The sequence below is a fragment of the Dermacentor andersoni genome, chromosome 6, assembly GCF_023375885.2.
Source record: "Dermacentor andersoni chromosome 6, qqDerAnde1_hic_scaffold, whole genome shotgun sequence".
Taxonomy (NCBI): domain Eukaryota; kingdom Metazoa; phylum Arthropoda; class Arachnida; order Ixodida; family Ixodidae; genus Dermacentor; species Dermacentor andersoni.
This window is the reverse complement of record NC_092819.1, coordinates 19,891,074-19,912,056: the sequence shown is the minus strand read 5'-3', so window position 1 is coordinate 19,912,056 and position 20,983 is coordinate 19,891,074. Positions and strand designations below refer to the sequence as shown.

General features: G+C 40.5%; 1 protein-coding gene across 10 annotated transcripts in view; it reads right to left on the bottom strand.

Moving 5' to 3' along the window:
• Dys (Dystrophin) overlaps window positions 1–20,983 on the bottom strand; it is a 494,001-nt gene that overhangs the window by 362,017 nt on the left and 111,001 nt on the right. For all 10 annotated transcript variants that reach the window (XM_050170004.3, XM_055065913.1, XM_055065915.2 and 7 more), the window contains 16 exons: window positions 19,423–19,484; window positions 19,206–19,298; window positions 17,648–17,725; window positions 17,241–17,333; window positions 16,139–16,230; window positions 15,077–15,157; window positions 14,820–14,935; window positions 14,497–14,636; window positions 11,477–11,692; window positions 10,738–10,919; window positions 8,922–9,066; window positions 7,371–7,461; window positions 6,302–6,546; window positions 3,101–3,283; window positions 874–993; window positions 148–351 (listed from right to left, as the gene is read on the bottom strand). In XM_050170004.3, the coding sequence (XP_050025961.1) occupies window positions 148–351; window positions 874–993; window positions 3,101–3,283; window positions 6,302–6,546; window positions 7,371–7,461; window positions 8,922–9,066; window positions 10,738–10,919; window positions 11,477–11,692; window positions 14,497–14,636; window positions 14,820–14,935; window positions 15,077–15,157; window positions 16,139–16,230; window positions 17,241–17,333; window positions 17,648–17,725; window positions 19,206–19,298; window positions 19,423–19,484 (2,141 nt within the window). The remainder of the gene's footprint in view (window positions 1–147; window positions 352–873; window positions 994–3,100; window positions 3,284–6,301; window positions 6,547–7,370; window positions 7,462–8,921; window positions 9,067–10,737; window positions 10,920–11,476; window positions 11,693–14,496; window positions 14,637–14,819; window positions 14,936–15,076; window positions 15,158–16,138; window positions 16,231–17,240; window positions 17,334–17,647; window positions 17,726–19,205; window positions 19,299–19,422; window positions 19,485–20,983) is intronic.

Here is a 20,983-nt window from a genome sequence, read left to right as displayed (position 1 = left end):
TATACAGGTGCCATTCAAACATTCATGTAACCAACTGTATTTGTCTTCTTCATTCTTTTGTATTTACCACTCCCCCTCCGTAATGCCCTTGGCCTGAGGGGTATAATAAACGAAATGAAACGAAAATATAAGCAAGCTCATGCTTACCTCAGTAAGCACTTGCAGTTCTTCAACACTCATGCGCTCCAAGAGTGCCTTCAGTTGCTCTTGTGAAAGCGGTCGATCGGGATCGATCCCCAGTTGATTCTCGACTTTCTCGAGCCAGGCTGTGACGTTTTCCAGGGCTCTCTGCCATTCCTTCACTTTCCAGCTGTCCAGACGCCGCTTCTTGGCTCCAAAGTCAGACAGGGGCTAAGATAACAAGAGAACACAAAAGAGCACTTTGCTAGTTATAAAGAGTGCAAGTACAACCCTAACAACATGATACATTGTCCCTGAAAGTTGATTTGTCAATCATATCTCATAATAGGCATATAAAAGAAAATTAATGTAGAATGTGAAATTGGTCAGCTGTGTCATCCGTGCCCGAGTAGCTGTGGTTTGCTTTGCCATTTAAGGCAGTAATTTTTAGCTAACATAAACTTTACAATTAATGCCACACCACCTTTACTGAAATACTGCAGTGCCAATCAACACAACACGCAAATTATTCATATGCACACAATGGAGTGCCATTCCAAGAATCACGTCTCACACTATAGCCTAAGTATGTCGAACGTTAATTCCTGTTCTTGATGTATAGAAACCCTTGTGCTTGAAGACCTGTGGATGCAGCATTCTATTTTAACTCTACCTCTTATGTAATACACTCCTTAATGGTGCTTTCAAGGTAACAAAGTGACATGAAAGAACGCAATAAGTCAAGGTCCACACCTCTCTTCCCAAAGCAGTCCTTGGAGAATTGCCGTATGATTCCTTCTTGAAGAGGCTGTATGTAAAGGCCTTTTCCTCAGCTTCTGCTTTCACTTTCTGCTCAGTACTGCACTTGGCCAGCTAAAAGAAAAGAACAATATGGAATTTCTAAACGGATTCTAAGGAAAGGCAAGGGGAACTTCAAGAAATTTACCCAGACATTTTTAAAGGGCCTGTCACCAAGCTTCGCCAGAGGAGAAAGAGAGATGGGAAAGGTTGAGAGGTCAGCCAAATGTACATCCGATTTGCTACCCTATGCAGGGATAAGAGGTTTAAGGGATGAAAAGAAAGAAGAGAAAAAGCCCCACCATAAATTTTGGTTATGCTAAACTAGCAAGTTGTAAAGGGGCTGTCCAGGGTGTTCGAGGAGGTTTCTATCACACAAACTTGTAGGGCTTCAGCAGTAGCCAAGACAGAAGCAAATGAAATAGTATGTAAGGAGGCCAGTTGACCTCCCCAAGCAAATGCTCTCTCCCAGCGCCTCCACGTCACATTCCTCTGGTGCCTTCCAAGGACCACGGGCTCTCAAAAGGGGGGAGAGCAGGGAGCAGCCTATTACCCCCCCCCACACACACACACGTCCACCGTATAATTTCTCCTTACCCCCATAACCCCCATGAGGTGTCAACTGGTCGGGTGCCCTCCTGCACCTCACCTCCAACAAAAATGGAAACTCATGCCCCGCCTCCACCAAAAACAAAAGACGCAAAAGGAGGCGGCACCTAGCTCTCCTAGATTTTGCCTTCCTCCCCGTTTTTCTTGCTGGGCAGTGAACCTCCAGAGGCTGTTTTGTGTGCTATGCAATTCATGGGAATCCCTGAGTTGTTCATGCTGCTGCAAGTTATTTATGAGATGCAGGCACAGTGCATCCGCTGCAGAAACGTTATTGTGTGATGTCATTCACCCGAGTGCCCCTGTGGTTCCTTCAAGCAGAAGAGTGCATGGGCTGTGGTTTGAATATTCAGCTGTTTTTGCAGCATACACCAGTGTATTACCTTGCAAATATGACTGTCACTATGTGATTTATGCACCGCAATTATCTGTTTGCAGACACCAAATCTAGTAAGTGGTTTTATTAAGGAACTTACTTAAATGTGAATGTGTGCCCCTCCAATAACTACTTCTCACACTTAAAGAGGTTCACTAATGACCCAAATAACCTAGCCGTACTGATAAAGTTAGGTCTTGTGGCAGCATAAGAATTTCCTTGTTTCTGTTATCATTTACATTATTAGGATTGTTTCGCTCTATAAGAACATTCCAGCTGGGGCAAGCTTGTTTTTCTTTATCCAAGAACCTTCATCTTGCATATATTTTCCCAATAAATGTCTGTTGCTAGTCTGCACTTGCATTTTCTGTTCTTACTTGCCCCATTCTTTGCATAGTTCCCACCTAACATTAACATAATTTAACTCAATTCTCTACCCTGTATTTAATTAATTTGCTAACAGACTGTAGTGGAAGGCCAAGTTAATAAAATGGAAGTGCTTGCTAGGCTCTCAGCAATGGAACTGACAGTAAGATCAAATTTGAGATCTCTCATTGCTCTGACAGCACCAGCATATGAAAGACAACCGACAGCTTGACGATATGCAACACCCTGCTGTTAACAGCGCAAAATGTAGACAAGAGACGAGACAAGAAGACACCACAAGCGCTTGTGGTGTCTTCTTGTTTCATCTCTTGTCTACATTTTGTGCTGTTGACAGCAGGATGGAAAACCAACAAGCCCAAGCTGCTATTCTAGAGATATGCTACAGCTGTGCCTTCAGCCCTGTTTTTAGTGCAACCTGCATGCAATGTTCAGAATGTGGATCAAATGCATCTGCAAGTCATGTTGAAGCCCACGGTTTATGGCAGGCAGAAAATGCGGGCTGATACAACCGTGCCTTTGACACTTCCACTGTTATTCCGGGGCCGTAAGCTGGCTATAAAAACACCCACCAGCTTTTCTTTTCTTTTCTTCCATCTGCGTTTGCCTTTATTATAACAACTGTGCAAGCATTGCAAATATGAGAGTCCAGTTTGTTGTAGCAGTAGACAGCTTCAACGAAATCCACCTAGTGCAATTTTCTTGCTGGACAATAACACAATAAGGTGTATAAACGTGCATCAAGCTGTGAGAAATGTACCAAAAGTTGCACATGAACATAAAATCAGTTTTAAAAAAATGTTTAAATGATTTCACCTTTCTACTCAAGTTTTCCATCTTCTGGAGCAGTGCATCCCAACGATGCGTTAGTTGCTCCTGCTTGCGAGACAGCTCTGTCGCAGCTAGTGATCCCTTGTTAAGGGTCTTGATGGCTTTCTGGATTTCATTTGATATGTGATCAAGCCGTTTGTTGTGAAAGTCCAAATCTTTCTCCAAGACCTGGAAAAGACAATTACAAGAGCAGCCATGTACAATGCACAAAACTAGCTTTGCTTAAACAGTCAACTTACACTAATTGCACCTTTACGATACCGATGAAATTGGTTCGAATTATCTGACGGGTCGAATTAAACAAGATGCAGAAAAAACACTAAAACACACCACTCATTCATTTAGCAGTATTTGTACAATTCAAACACAAGCCCGAATCAAATGCGCGCCCATTTTCTGTGTGTCGAAAGTAGAAAACTAACGTAGAAATTACATTAAAGCTCCTAAACAAAATAGAAATCCAATGTGCACCTGACTGTTTAGCAAGAAAAATGAACAAAGGTCTAATATATGGGTACAGAGCGGTCCTGTGTGTTTCGTTTTCCTAAGTGCTCGCGTCTCTATTTGCTGGATCCGTCACACTGTCATCATGCACCAAGAGGCCCAGAAAACCACCTACTAAGCCACCTAAAACGGCGGCCGTTTTCCTAAGGTCAGCTTCACCGCAATACATAAATGTTATGCAGTAAAGCATACGAACACCGCGAAGGCGGTTTTGGTGTGTGTGCGCCACGCAGGCAATTTCTGGCCCATTTTATTGAAAAAAGAAAAACAAAGAGCAAATCCGCGTGTTAGAATTAAGTAAATAATGTAATCAGATATTGTCAGCTATGGTTATTGCTTGAAAATCTTCCTAGAGCATGCCTAAAATAGCTGTTTTTGACAGGAGATGATGTGTGTTTAACACATTCACTGTTTCCTAAGCTCTACCGAGACAGACGCGACGCCACTATAAAGGTCGCTAATAGGGTCACCATAGGGGTCAGGCACGTATGTGCTGACTGGTCAAATCAAGTTAAACAAAAGCTTGGGTTTAAACGAAAGTTTGGGCTCATGCATGGACGCCAGCCGTCGGGGACCTTCAGCTGGGATTGAATTAACCGAAGTCGAATTAACGGAAGTTTACTGTACTAAATGAGATGTCATTGTACAATAAGCTAATGCAAACAAAAGCCTTTACTGCACTAGGATCTGCAAATGAGGTACTGCACTATTCAGTGTATCTATGAAATGAACATGACAGAGTAGTGCCCAGCTGCATAGGGAAAACAGTAATGAATGAAGAATAACTTTGTTTTATGTGAAAAGAAAATTCTATGCTGTTATCTTCACCATGATTCATTGTGGATCATTGTGATAATTGTTAATCACACAAATGATCCCGAGTCATTCTGATCTGGAAGATGAGTCTTCATAAAGACACTGTATGTTTCTACTGTATCGCCTTCACAGAGCGTAATGCGAAAGTGGTACGCCATGCATACTTCACACTCACGAATTTCACCTTTCTATACAGCAATCCTTTACACCACTAATTAAGCTCAACATGAGTCAAACAGCATAGATTCCATAGTGTAGTCACTACTAATCTTTTGCTTTAGCTTGCTGGCATTACTGTTGATAAACAACAATATACACCTTCTTTCTTTATGTAATTTAAATCCTTTGTATTGAGTCCTTGGTGAATAAAAGCCTTCAGGACCGTTTTCGTGACCTTTCCGGTGTTGTACGCATAATAGCGTGCTTCTATGAATGTATACCGACTTCGTTTGTGTACTCTTGAGTTTATTCCAGCAGATATGTATGCACACATACAAATTTGATTCCTCTCGCTGTATTATTATTTATATTTTAACTCTATAATAAGTGTCCAGTGCCATAAATTGCATATTCTTAATATATTGCTCTCACACCTTGGTGAATACTTATTGGTTGGTACTAAACAGTTGTTTACTGTTGAAAGTTATGTTCTTGCATTTGTTTCTAAGTGTGCATAACCTATCTGCCCGAATAGTTAAATACTAAATTGTGTGTTTATGTAAAGGGGGCCGAGACTCCATCAGGCATTGCCCAACTTTTGTCTCGGCCTCCTCTTTGACTATGTCTGAGGAAAGAAAAGTCACAATTTCATCTGAAAGGCAAAGCATCGACTGCGATAGCAAATTAGTAGACAGCTATACAAAGTGAGGATACTAGCTTTATCGGCCGTATAAACTTACAAAGAATCACTTACTTACTAATTTATAGGCACAGTGTCACGCGTACACAGGTAAACAAGAACACATCTCGCTCTTTGACCTCGAAACTCACTGTCAAAATGCTGGAGTGAAGAAGCCCGGCAGTAGCAGCAAACGAATTGACCTTAGTGCTGTCTCTCGATGCAACGCAAACTAAACCTCAAAAGCACAGTGCATACGAAGCTACTGGCACTCCACATACTTTGTCCATATCGCAGTTTACTTTGAAGATGAGGTCTGCATGGGCGCGCACTTTGTCCAAATCGCAGATCGCTTGCAAGATATGGTGCCTGAGTAGGCACACTGTAAGCAGCAGCCACTGTAGTAAAATTCCCTCCCCCCTCCATCGCCTCCCCCCCGTGCCTCGCGTGCAACAGAATATGACGCACTTCTGCCCCGCCTTCCTCCCTCGTGCACGAGAGATTGAGCCACAATCATTGGCTGACCCTTCCAAGCTTTTCCTCCCGCATACAGCGCATGGTCCTCAACGACAATGTTATCTACCTTCACCACTCCTTTTTCCTGTGACCCACCATGGTGGCTCAATGGCTACGGTGGTTTGCATCTGAGCAAGAAATCACAGGCATGATTGCCAGCAGTGGCAGCCACATTCCAATGGGGGCAGAATACAAGAACCTTAATATACTGAGCATTGGGTGCCCATTAAAAAATCCCAGGTGGTCATAATTTACTTGAAGCTCTCCAGTACAGCCTCCCTCATGGCCTTTGTGTTGTGTTTCAATGGTTAATCCAATTAATCAATCATAAGTCGGTCAGTCCTTTAATGAATCAGTCAATCAATCAACATGATTCCACCGATCAATCAGTCACTCTGATAATCAATTATTTGGTCAATCAATCAAATGACCATAGGTCCATCAATCAATGAATCAATCAAGCAAGCAAGCAACATTTTTCAATATGGGGCATTCAGAATTAAGGCACGCACCTGCAGGCACTTGACCATGTCCAGCACTTCCTGGACTGAAGCCCTTGTAGCGTCGGTCTTCTCCATGCGGCACAGCTGAGCCTCTTGCATGAGCAGCCACTGCTGGAGCCGTGGCTCCTCCGTGTTCAACATCTGCAGTGCATTAATCAGAGCCTCCAGCTGGGCTCCGTAATTTTCCACCCAGCTACACACTGCCGACCAGCGCTCACCCAGAGCTGACAGCTCGTCCTCCAGTGCTGTAAATGCTGTGTGCAGAGGTATAAAAATTGCTCTTTCATACGTCATCACACCACTCCAAAAATGCAGCAATGGCAGACAAGCTAGATGAAACTAAGAGGGCAAAATTAATTACTAAATTACCACTCACTCATTAGTGCACACTGTGTCAATATATGGTGGTGCTATCATCCACTATTAGCGAATGCCTAACCAATGTTCACATTATCCTCTCAATCAATTTCATTTGTTTCCTGCTACGCAGATCAGCGCATAATATCCTTATGCTAGCAGCACATAGGCAGGCTCAATTGCCATTTAATGTCTAACTGCATAGTTAAAAGAAAGCAATTGTACTTCAAAAATACTCTCTTTTGCATTAAAAAGGGATGCATGCATTATAGTTGATACTGAAGTGACATCCAGCACAAAAATGCCTTCCTTATATCTATTATTTGCTATAAGCATAACATTTGTTACATGCCGATATCAGCAAGAAACATGTTAGATTTACTTCATTATATTTCATAATTTGTTGTGCACCTTATTTGAGATTTCACTGTATATTGGCAACAAAAGGTGTTAAGGTGCCTGCTTGACAATGACCTGAAACCAAAAGCAGTTCTATGACCAATATGACCGTAACCAAAGTTATGGTCATAGAGGGCAATCTTTGAGTGCAATATTTGGAAATGTGATGCAAAACAAAGTTGTTACTCATATCACTGAAATATCACTGAAACTTTTACACTATGGCAGTACCAACGAAAAATATTGGCCACATAATCTGACAGTGATATGTATAGCTATTCAAGATTTTTTTTTTTAATTTGAAGATAGGAACAAAACGCACCATTGTCTGCGCTGGACTCGTCAACAACAACAACCATGTTCGACAGGGAGTTCACAACTTCCTGTTCTTTCTCTATGTCATCTTGCAGTTGCTATAAAATTAAAGAACACAGGCATGATAAATTGTATACTAAATATGCACATGTTCTAAACGGTTAATGCAGTGCAACAAAATAAATAAATAATTTATCAATACAAATTGGCATTTTTGCATAATGTACAACATTATGATGGTGTAGAGCACATCAAATGTGACGTTTATTTGTTATTTGGGATAAGAAAAAGCAGACACACACATGGGAGGTACCAAAGCAAAACCATTCAGAAGGACCTCCTTTCAACAAGGTATACAAAAAAGCAACCTGCGTAACAAGCAATTACATTACAAACCAAAAAAATTCAAACAGAATGTCAAACAGAATATGGCAAAAGAAAGTGGAAACTATAGCAATGTTAACAAAATCAGGTATCATCAGCTAGAGAAGGCAACAATGAATAATAATTCGAACATACTTGACCAGTAGAAAGGAAGTGACAAATACAATGCAAAGAACTAAAATTTAACAGCCCATTATGTACAAAATGTGCTTACAAAAATTTCTAGTGCATACTACAAAAAATGGAAGCTCTACAGCTGGAACACATCACACCACCATTTGCAGGTGCATGGAGACAAAAATTTTGTCATCTGGATTTCACTGCCATGAAATCTGGAAAAAGCAGGCACATAAGCTCTACTCATGCAGGTCAGTGTTACCTGTTAACTGTTTTCTCTTTTTAAATTGCAGTGTTTGGAATTCTTGTAGTCTCAGAAAATGAACACATAATTACTAAGTATGCCAAATTCTTTCTTTTTACAACAAAAATGTCAAGTATGTGGGGCATAGCAGGTTCAGTTAGGATATTTTGCCTTGCCTTCAACCCATAACTCATCATCCTCACAAATGTATTTCATGATGTCACTCTGCTCTTTTTAGCATTCATGCCAGCATTTCAGCTTCACTTCAGCTAATTTCAATAAGCACATCAGCAGCTGCTAATTCATCTTCTGCACAAATGGACAATTCAATAGAAACATTCAGATCCTCTCTACAATCCTAAATAATTTCCATCACCAACACTGCCTTCTCGGAGTCGCAAAGTATTGCAATCTACAGAAAGGGCATCCACTGCTTGCTCGATATTAGCCATTTTGGATTAGCTTTAGCAACATTACTGAGGTGTTTGTGTTACTAGGCGCGTAAAAGCTTGAGACAATGATCTTTAATTTTTCCTGTTAGCACACAAAAAATGTGGTGCTGCCTCAGCAAAACTGTGTGCAAGCAGCATCCCATGTGAAAAGGCATTTGTCAGGATAAAAGTGTTTCTGTATTGGTAGGCGAAAGAAATTCGTCCCAGTGGACAGTTTCCTGGAGCAGTATTCATTGTAGAAAGGTTTGAAAGTGCATCTATAATCATGCGGTACGATGGTTTCAATACATGTTTGTTATAAAAATGAAAAAATTCTTGAATGTTTTCCTTTTATGTTGTGAATCAACACTGATGATCTCACCTTGTGCTGCTCCATTTGCTGTCTTGCTGTTTCTAAGTCAGGTCCAACTGGGCCAAACCTGCTTATCCTGTCTTCTGTCTCAGTCAACCACTGCCGCAAGGCATTTTGCTGTTGCTGCTGGAGCTTCATCAGGGCCTCTTGCAGCCTTTGTTAAAAAAAAATAATAAAGTATGTGTCTCAAACTTAAGCATTAAAACATAATACAGCAGACTTCCGCTATTACAACTCCAGTTAATTAGATCTTTCAGTTAATTCTATCCCGGCCGCAGATCCTAGTCAGCACCCATGCATTTCTGTGGGCCCAAACTTTCGTTATTTTGATCCTAACATTGGCCTTTGCCCGATAATTATAACTTGACCAGTCAGCTTCCACGCACTTGATGCCTATGGTGACACTGATAGCAACCCCTCTAGTGGCAGAGTCTGTCTTGGTGGAGCTTAGGGGACAGTGAATATGTTAGACACGCTTCCTCTCTTGTTGAAAACACCTATTTTCGGCCCGCTCTAGGAAGATTTTCAAGCAATAAGCATAGCTCACAATTGTTTGATTACGGTATTTACCCGATTACAACGCGCCCCTTTTTTTCTTTTTCCATAAAGTTGGGCTGAAAATTACCAGTGCAGTGCAATTGGACACAAAACCAAAACCACTTCCGTAACATTTGTATGCTTACCACATAAGAATACACTGCAGTGAAGCCGACTTTAGTAACCGTATGGTGAAGCTGACCTCGGAAAACCGGCCACCCTTGTGCAACAATTTTTTTTGCTTAAAAAATCAGGTGTGCGTTAGATTTCTACTTTGTTAGGAGCTTTAATGTCATTTATATGTTAGTTTGCTACACTGGACAAATAAAATATGGACAAGCATTTTATTGGGGGGTGTGTTAGAATCAGGCAAATACTGCCAAATGAATCAGCGGTGTGTTTTGGCACTTTCTCTGCATCTTCTTCATTTCAACCTGCCAGATAATTCTATCAATTCATCAGTCCCGTCAGCGTCGAAGTAATGGAAGTCGACTGTATAAAACCAACACGCCGAGAAGAGTTTCATGCGCAGTTACTCAATATAAGCATTCACTACATACTGTACTGACCCACAGAAATCCCTTTGTTTTTCTTCTTTTGTAATTCCACAAAAAAATGTAGTAATACGTGAAATGAAGCTGTTATTAAAAACACTGTCTCTTCTTTTCATTAAGGGGATTTCACTGAAGGCGATTTCTGCTTTCTTTGAAATCTTTTTTTCGCAATAAACTCAAAGACTACCGAACACTGAAATGGGAACCACAAGTATAGAATACACTACTGTATAACTATGGTAATGACTTGACATAAATAAGCTCATTCTGTCGGCTACATCCCAACGAGATGGCACATTTTCAGCTCCTAAAGTTGGGAGTGTGCCTTATATGGAGGTGCAATCGTAAACGATTTTTCTGTATAATTAGCAAGTTTTCTTGGAAAGTTGGAAATGCAGCTACTATGCAGGCACAGCTATGAGTCTATAACGAAAATAATAAAGCAAAATACTTACACTATTTGGCCACTAACCTCTGGATGTAAAATTTTCACTTCTCCCGCTACAAGCACAAATTTAAGACTGAATACTTCCAGGTGATGTGTCATTGATTTGCTAAGCAGCTGGACTTTACTCTCTAGATTATCATTGTCATCAGCATCATAATTTTCATCAACTTAAGCCTATTTACATCTTCTGAAGGATGAAGATCTCTCCCAGAAATGCACCATCACCTGTTTTGCATCAGTTTTGGCACGAATAACAACTAAACAAGAAATGAATCCCGCTACTCACTTGGTCTGCATGTCCATGGCGCTGTGCCTAAGGCTCTCCCAGCGCGTGTTGAGCAATGCCATTTGTACCTTGATTTCCTCCTTCTCCTGTGCTGATATGCCTGCTCCACGAATGACCCGCTGCCCCTCCTGGAGTACTTCGCCAACACGGCCCTGGTTTCGTGTCAGCTCCAGCATAAAGTCCTGCAGCCAAAGAAGAATTAGTGTGGCGAGCAGGGCTAGCTGGTTCCAATTCTGCGCTATGTGACAACCTTTAAACAGTGGACCATACTGTACACATGCACACACTACTGTAATTACCGTGATTGTGTCAGAAGTCAAACAACCAACCTGAGAACCATGAGCATGATCTCTTTCATGTACTTTTCTAGTGAAATTCAACTATTACAAACAGAGTGACAGAGCAGTTCCTGCACTGTTTGGAACCTGGCTTGCAGAAGAGGAGTGACTTCTCAAACATATGCTTGCTCGTTCAATCATGCTTACAGGAGAAAGGTAGAAACTAAATTTTAACTTGCAACAGCATGCTAGTGACACACCTTTAGACAATTGGCAGCACATCATAAAGTTAAATGTTTAATGAAAGCTTCTATGAAAGATGAGCTTTCATGTTCACTTTAGTTTCACGTGCAATGTTTATCACAAACGTTGCACGACCACATCATGATGACAAGCCACTTGCATTGACAGCACATGAGCATGTTACGTACAAAGTGTTGAAGGTCAGATCACCACATTACCTCATGCGTGTGGAAGAGGTCCTTCACTTGCACCACAGTACTGCCTATGGGGGGCAAATTGACCAGCCGATCCTCGGCCTCCAACAACCAGGTCAGCACATCTTCCAGGCTGCTCTGGTAGCTGTTCACGTTGGTGACAGCACCACGTGATGAAATGGACCCGCCCACTGCTCCGCCTTTTGATTTGAGCAGAGGACTGGCACCCTTTCCAACCTCCTAGACAGCAGAAAGAGATTCACTAAACATCATAAAATATACTGACATTGTCGCAATCTTTAATGCACCACTGCTGCACAAGGCTGCTGCTAGTTAAAGACACCCTGAACCACTTTTTATCATAGTGGAGAAAGACATTCGAAGTGAAAATCGGCTATTTCAGAAATACTTTGCCACAAAGAAGTAGTTCAATGCATTCAACAGAAGCAGAGTTATTGGCAATCAAACACGACCACCGTTGTGCTCCCGTTCCTTCTTCAATGCCTTGCACTGCAAAGGCTATGGCGCAGTGGGGCGTGCCGACAAGGCTCCGCCTTCTAAATGTCACCATGGCATGCAGGTGAAATTTCATTCTGGATGTTGATGTAGCCACCACAACTTCCACCTTTGGTGCCTACGACGCACTAAACCTAATCCAAGTGCGGTTGCCCTCAGCGAGCCACATTGCTCTAGCCGTTGTACTAGCTGTAGTAAGGCTTGGCATATAGATATACTAACTAAATATACACGGGAATTTTCACTCGCAGGGACACCGGCGACAATCGCCGACACCGGGTTTTCTGCGACATGGCGCCCTTAACACTATCACGCTAATATATTAAAGCACACTTGGTAGAGCTACAACCTGTGCTATTGCTGTGTATATTCTGCTGTGTGTGAGGTGTGTACGTATATGATGTGTATATTTTGTGCACTCACAAAAAGTGCCAACCAGCATATCAATGCAATGTATTTTCTCTTGAAAGCCAAACAATCTGGTTGTATGATTACAATTTTAATGACTTTACACAAATAACTGCTTAGTGTTTGGTGCCTTGCATAAATCACACATGCTGGATTGGCTATAATCAGTGACATACCTGCTTTTATGGTTCATGGACAGTGGTAGTCAAACACTGATCAAGTGTATATAGAGTACCTGTTTCCCTCTACAAAATCATTTAGCAGAGCAAACTAAAGAAACAAGAAAACCCAAATACTGTGTCTCACAAGCAACAATAATGTAGAACCAAAATTATCAGTTGCATAAGTAGCACTGAACTGTGTGAGGCAACACTATTCCCGTAACACTATCAATACAAATATTGAACGTCTTACTTAGCTAGCATACAGTTTACACACCTGATGCCACACAAAAATGAAATGCTAAATGCATGGCTGTAGGCATTTTGTTTTAACTATGTACATAGGCAGACACACAATGTAACGTAACTGTGTTTCTTCAGGCAGAATAAGCTTAATTAGGTTTATGCTGTCTGTGACTGTGTGTTCAAACATTTACAGGGCAATGTTCATCCAGGGACAACAACACATATTCACTCGCCCCAAGGTGAAATGCCAATGAAGAACTGCTTCAGGATGAATTAGTGTTCATGTTTCAAGGTGTACTCTATTATCAATGCAAATATTAATGTATTACATTTGAAGTTAATCACAACTTGTGCTCTTTAATTGTATCTCTATGCAGTGGAAATTATAATGCACACAAGATAACAAACAGTGAATTCAGTTGTTTATTGTCAATATTGAGCTGTGTTTAGTGAGCTTTTGGAAATTTCTTTTTATATGCAAAATCAAATGAGAACAGCAAACAAATTTTGCAAATACAGTCCTCCAATGACACGTACAAAACTGCAGCCCTCTTAGTATATGTTACTTCCTGCACAAATCAAGCCAAAGGTTTCTACTGAACATTTAGCACAGTCATCAATGTCAGATGGGGTTTACTATGACGAAAAGAACTAGAGCTCTCAAAAAAATGAGTTGTCACAGACAATAAGAATGCTGCAGTGCTTAATATCAGACAGCGTACCTTTGAATCTGCCATCCTCAGTATAATCTCAGTAGCAGATCAGATATAGCAGCTCTTTTTCAAAATAAAGACATGCCCACCCACTATAGCACCACAATTCCACAAGGTTTCCCTACCAGGACGGACAGCACAAGGTGTCACTGCCCAGTCTGGCTCAACGGCAGACTGCTCGTAAAAGAAAAGGTATACGAGCCATGCAAGACAACGGCACAACTGCATGCTTATCTCACGTTCCATCCTTATCAGCAGAAAGAGTGTGACCCTCGCTCATGGCCCTCAAGCACTTGGGCACTCGAAGGAGCCGGTGAGAGAGCCAAGCCATAAGTGCATACCAGTTTGTGGTGTGAGGCTTTACAAGACAAACGTATGACATTTTAGTAATGTCCTCATCAAATTTTAGAATCTGCCAAGCCAATGTGTAAACAGTGCTCATGACTGGATTTCTTGCAATTCCACAATTCTGGGTTTGTGTGTTCACTCACCAATGATTGAACACAACAGCTACTTAGAATTAGATTTCCATGTGCTGCAAATATGATTATAAATTTATATTCATGATAAGTGTACTATCATTACTGGACCTAAAAAACGTACAAGGTTCAGAAAATGTGCTCAATAATGGATTATGCTTCCTACCTACTCAAGCAAGGACATTGATCTCTGTGCGGGTGTGTGTGTGTGCGTATGCATGCATACATGCATTTGTGTGTATGTGTATTAGAGCTGTGACATGTAAATAAACAAAGTAGTGAACTTGACTTAATTTTAACAAATACACTGAGATTAGACAAATCAAAGCAACAAAAAAGACCCAGATGTGCCACTGTTACAAGACAGCACCTAGCTTCCACTAAGAACTGAAATACATATTTCAAGCAACTCAACCAAGAGAGGAACACAAGCTACTTAAAATGAAGAAGCATCCAGAGTGCCTTGCAGCATCTTTGCAGAGGCTCTTAACATCAAAGAATTATAAAAAAAAGAAGCTCACCTGATGAAATGAAGTTTCACTATCTGAGTACTCTGATGAGCTGCCCTTTCGCAAAGGCATGTTTTGCTGGTGAAGCACTTGAAAAAAGCACATGACATACATCATGACAGACTTTTTGTCGGGATGAAGTGTGTTCACATCTAGAAAAAGAAAAAGGAACAGAAAAGATGTGAAGTCAAATTATAAGTGTCATAGAGGACAATGCTACTCTCATGCGACACATTTCGAGTGGCTCCTAAAACGAGTCACAGCAATGCTCGATTTCAGGCGTGCGACACTGGAAGAAAAGAAAAAGTATTGACACACTGTGAGAATGCTATTACCTTCAGGATCTAAAAGCCGCTCGATGCCTAACTGTTTCTCTGCAAATTGAAATGCATGTTCAAGCCGGGAGTTAGGGTCTTTGTTCAACAGGCTCTTGTACTCAAATAAGTCAGGCCTAGATGAGGAAAGAAAGAAAAACATGCAGTAAACACTAATTATCACGGTGCATTAGCACTTACACTCTCATCACAAAGAAAACTTAGAAGTTCAAAGAGCTACAAAGATACATGACATGTGCTTAGTTGACGCAACTTACCTGAATTTATGTATAATAGCATTGAATGCAAGGCCATCGATCCAACTTGTCGTAAAATTTCTGATGTCCACTCCAATGTACCTATGAGAATACACGGGTTACATTACTAATACAGAGAACTTTGAAACATAACATGGCTACCAAGGCTGCATAAATTGGATGGTATACATATAGTCTCAAGTCGTGACAAAGTGCTAGGGGCATGGTTACATGACACACAATAACTCTCTAAAAATGTCTCTCTTAAGTTCAATTTGCATATATTAATATGAACTATTACTTCAGTGCAGTCGTTTTCTTTGGGACAACAAAAATATATCAAGAAATCTGGGAGGTAGCAGAGCCATTCTACCAAATCTCAGTACAGAAGCTTGTTAACCAGGATAATCCAGGAGAATCAAGCACAAAGTGTAAGGTGAACAGTAGAAGAAACCATTTAAGCATTCCATAATAAATATAGGCAGCATGCAGGTACTTAAATCTAGTTTGATCCTTGGTCATGCAATTTCACTGGGTGAGGCAGAAGTAGTTGGACTGGTCAAGTTACAACAAAAAGTGTCGAAACCCAAACACCATTCTTTTACCGCGTTATTGTCTAGTGCAGAAACTTTTATTCTGTTGAAGATTGTGTGAGTAGCAACGTCACTTTGGTAGGCACACTGAATGTGTAATAACTGAGTAAACTTATTATAAGCCTAGGAGTTGCAAACGTACACCGCTGTGAAGCAAGAACGCCAGCCTAGAATTTTTAATACTCACACCTCCTAGATAGCTAGCATGCATATTTTTTTAAGTACAGCATTCAGTTACAAGACTGTAGCAACTGAGAATGCAAGTATATTTTTAATTTTGAAGGCCATGTAACAAATCATTTGTCACTGCCATTGATGGCCAGGCCCTCGACACACTTATCGCAATGCAACTGAGCTATCTGCATCTGCTGCTGCGCCCAGTCACAAGAAATTGCCACACGGTAGTTCTCGCAATGGTCAGAATAAGGATGTGAGCTCAAATTAAGCTGAATATGCGAAAGTGCAAAACAAAAGCTGCATAGTTACAGACCCTTTGGTGACATCTCTGCACCAGGCGAGAAGCGTCTTCTCCAAGTTAGTCTGGTGGATGTCACTGGAAGCCCTTTTTAAGACACCATGTACCTGGTGCAAACAATGACATAAAAGGTAAAATACAGTCTGTAATTACTGGTCTAGCTATGCAATGATGTGCATGATACAAATAGAAAATTATGCCCAGATTACACAAACAACTAATTATCTTCATTGTGAGACAGCTATATTCTGTTTCATATGTAGCAAGCAAAGCTATGAAGGCTATAGAGATTTCTCTCACTGGTTTCATTCACAACAAAAAAGAAAGTGTTACATATAAAAAAGGAAGAAAAATCTATAGGTATTCCTCATGTAATTCAATGTAACTTTAAATCTCTTACTTTTATGCTGCGAAGTGTCGTACTTATTGCATGCAAGGTGTCGCAGATCTCAACCTATTTATTGTCAAGGGAGCATAGTGACACATTTCTGTGACCAGTGGCTCTGGCACAGTGCTACCGTTCACGACCAAAACATAGTAAGTGGCCCACTGGAAGCATAAAGGTGCACAAATAATATGTATTTTGAAGTAACCTAATGTCCACAAGTTGTAGTTTATGAAGAAGTTATCTTATAGAAAGTGTCACAGATAAAAAACAATTGCGCTGCAGAACACATGGAACAGGACTTCTGAGAACACTCAACTTGTGTAGCTTCCACAGCATTGCCTGCTAAGTATGAAAAACACAGTATAGTAAACTTATTAGTACTTGTTGCTAGGCTATTTGGTTCATACTTATTAAAGTGCAATAAGACACGCAACAAACTGAAGTGAGGCTCAGACAGGCAAGAGTCTTGTTCCTCTCTTGATCTTACTTCAATATGTTTCATGTCCTACGGCACCATAATACGTAGGCTGTATTGTAAGCTAGCATTTATGTGACAATTCATCAACAGTAACTTCATAATACTTAGAAGTGTGCACGGAGAGTTTAAAAAATGTTGAGAGAATTTCGTACAATTTAAAGTAAACCTCTAATAGTCACATCAGTGGCGCAAATGTGCCACCATGCAGTGGGGTAACATAGATCAGAAGCGTGACTAGATTGCTCACATACCTGCCAGTGAAGGATAATGCTCCAAATAAGGCCTAAGGTGAGCTTTGGGTTGCCGTCGACAATATCATTTGTGCTGATATTGACAAGCTTTACCTGCAAGATGGGCACAAGTCTCAAAAGCAGCACTGCAAAGTAGAAGCACTGAAACAATATCAACAGATCCTTGTGAAATGCACAAAAAATAATTTCCAAGGGCAACTCCTTGTTCTGTCTATGATGCATGCATGCAAGGACACCCCCTTCACCATGAGTGCACATGACGAATGGGAGCCTCAGCTTTCTCATCAGTTGCGGTTAAAGGAAGGCACAAGTCTCGACAAACAGAGCTGCCTTCAAAGATGGTCTGGTCAAATAACTGCAAAGTAAAGCTCATGCAAAACACAATGTTAGAAAAATAACAGACTCACATTGTTAGCTTCTAGCACTTGGAGTGCTCTGCTAACATTGTTGATATGATGAACTCTCAAATTTCCTCTTTCTCGTTTCTGTCAAGAGAAAAAAAAAGTCAGTTGAGAACATTATACAACATAAAGCACACCTGGAAAATCTCAATGTATAAGAGAGAGCACATGCAGAACAGTTAATGTACCATAGCCACACAATTTAGACAGTTTCTGAAGAACTCTTTTTTCTTGCTGATTTTATGCTAGTATGCTAGAATTCTTTATTTAACTGTATGAGAATCACAATGAAAAATGTATATGTTAAAAGTACACTTTAAAAAATTACACTGAATAATGTTTTAATAAATGCATCATACATTAGCCCAGAAACTTCTCTTTTCACCTCTCAAAACGATTGTCACACAGGCCTTGTTTAATTGATTCAGCTCTATTAATTTCAGTGTGGATATAAATTACCTATAAATTATTTTTCTTGTAGTCATTACACTTTTTCTTAAATAGTTCCTTATGCAGCTCCATTCTTTACCCTGAAAATGTAACAGGAAGCTCACTTTCGTTGTGATTATCCTGCTAAAGACAGGCTTTAACCTGTGCTGAGCATCTTTGCTGTTCGATAGCTGAGCTAAATGTGAGAAGCAAATTCACTTGCTCTTCTGTGTTCTGGGCAGGATAAGATTAGCTGTAAGAACAATAGTTGACACCAGTCACCACAGCAACCAGATAAGTTAGGGCCAACAATATCAAAGAAAGCATGCATAAGTGATAGACAAAAAAAGTTGACGGTCCCTTTAGCATACACAAATGAGGATGAAGGCAAAAGCCTGCTTGCTCGCTAGACATTCATTACATTACTTGAAATTTTCATTCTAATGCTTTGTTATATCCTATTACTTGTTTTCTACCACCAAAGTAGTGGGTTCGACTCTCAACATTCTCGATGTCAATTAGAATCCAACTCTGAGATATGCCCAGTTCCCCCATATCTTCATGTTTGGTTGTGGGTTTAATAACTTTAATCAACTTCACCTTAATTAACACCAAACATCATGGGCTCGACTCCCACGAAAGGTCGTGAGTTCGACTCTCAACCTTTGCAATCTCAATTGGAATACAAGTCGGAGATCTCGCCGGTTCGCCTATATCTCCATGTGGGTTCGACTCCCACCAAAGGTTGTGGGTTTGAGTGCCTTAATTAACTATATCCTGATTAACTGAGCCTTGATTCACTTCACCTTAATTGACCATGTCTTAAATAACTGTGTCTTAATTAACTTCCCCTTAAATAACACTAAGGGTAGTGGGTTCCAGTATGGGAAAAGGCAGGGAAGAAATGTCGCTTGCAACAATAGTCGAGGCATGAGGAGAGACTCAGCGTAGCTCGCCCCCTGACAGCATGGCAACATGACATTTCAATTTCTCTTATCTCCTCTAATAATTAAGCAGTCCTTAAAATTCTTGCAGTAATACACCTCTTAAATGGTTCCCTACAACTTTCAGTGTATAATCAAAATTTGCAATGGGGCCTGGTGAGGGGCTCTTTGAATCTGAGTTAGCAACTCACCAGTTGCTGGCCACAGAGGATTTCAAGCAGCGTCAGAAGCCGTGTTCCATCCCGAAAGTCTTGAAAGAGGTCGTTGACAAGAGGCTGCTCGGCCTGCGAACAGGTGGAGGCAATGCAAGGATGATAAACGGAGGCAAACTTTTTGCTTTATTTTGCCTCCGCATCCAAGAGAGCATTGTCCTAATTTATTGGGTTTTTATTCGCAAAAGCGACATACCTTGGCAAGTTGTGAATTGATCCATTTCGTAAATGTTTTTCTCTGCACATCCTCTCGTTCGTCTGCGTGAAAGAACAAAGCAGACAAAAATTTCATAAGTGATGCTAGAACTATGTGAGACATCAATGCTCTACTGACACCTTTATCAAATCGGGCATGTATTTCCCAATGCCAGTGTATATTAAAATCAACCTGCTCTGCAAGTACACTCGCAAGATGTTTTGTCACTAAACACTATAGTATTAAAAAATGGTTACTGAGCTTGTGTATGTGCCAAACCTTAAATGTTACCATCAATGCTAGGCTCTACATAAACAATTCTGTTTGCATTATTGGGGTGTTCTTTTACATGTGGTGTCACTGAGATCAGGCATCGACACACAGAATTAACCCTATCCAGTTCAGTACTGGATATGTTACTCATATCTTCAGAAAAGGAGCATCAGCTCTCATGGTGTCCACTGTGGGAGCTGAGAAACGAATTACCTTCATTTGGACTGGCAGTTTAGACATTTTAAATGCAAAGGATAGGTAGTGATAGCATCTTCAAACTCTCAAAATATCTGCCTGTGATGCCACAGTAAATAGTAACAGCCGAGTATGGCTAGTCGACCACAAATTAGGAGGCATATAACTGCACTGCATTTGAATGTGATCAAGCTATCAACTCTTACAGGGCCTTACTAAAGTAAGAGTGATGGAAAATCTAAAAAAAAAACATAAAATATAGGATGTTCTGGAACAACAAATTATTGCTAGGGCATTTTAGTTACAATAAAGGTGTTCAATAATGATTTCCTCTGGTGCCTTTGTCATTTCTCCACCAAGCAAATTCCAAGGGACTTGAAGTAGCGCAATTTATTATCCTACGCTCGCTTACGAATTGTCACTACTGTTGCCTCTAACGACCACAAGCAGCCTATACCAATCCAGGCATGCAATTTAACAATAAAACAATAAAAACCACGTGATTTTCAGCATTAGTGGCACACCAAAAAAAATAAAGAGTAACAATTGCAATTCATCTAACAAGATTCAGCCTCAACTTTAGACAAATATTCCTGGCAAGTTGAAAATTTCAATATCACCCCTTCTTCTTTTTTTTTTTTTTTTTTTCGACTAAAGCACCATTGAACTTTGCCTTCTAACCGACTCTGGGGACTTCTATATAGATGGGCCTCACTGTGATCACCTTTGTATTTAAGCAGCTACCAACCCTGAAGCAGATGTTGTCGTGAGGTCTTTCAGAAGACGCACTGCATAAAAAGCAGCCTCAATGAAATATTATCTGACACCAAAAGCAGCAGGGGTAGCAGATTGAGCAACAACCTTGAGGACTCCATGTCAAGTGACACAAACAGTGATTGAAGAGTATAAAAGCAGAACACTTTCTGCATTAAGAATTGTACCAAAGCAAAGCAGTCAAGCACAATTTATTAACATGTGCTACTTAGTTTTGTGTTACTGTGTAATAAGACAAAATGTGTTTGTATATGCCTTGAATGGGTCTTATTTTTTTTTTTTTTCAGATTAAAGAAGATACTTCTACTATATTAATTGC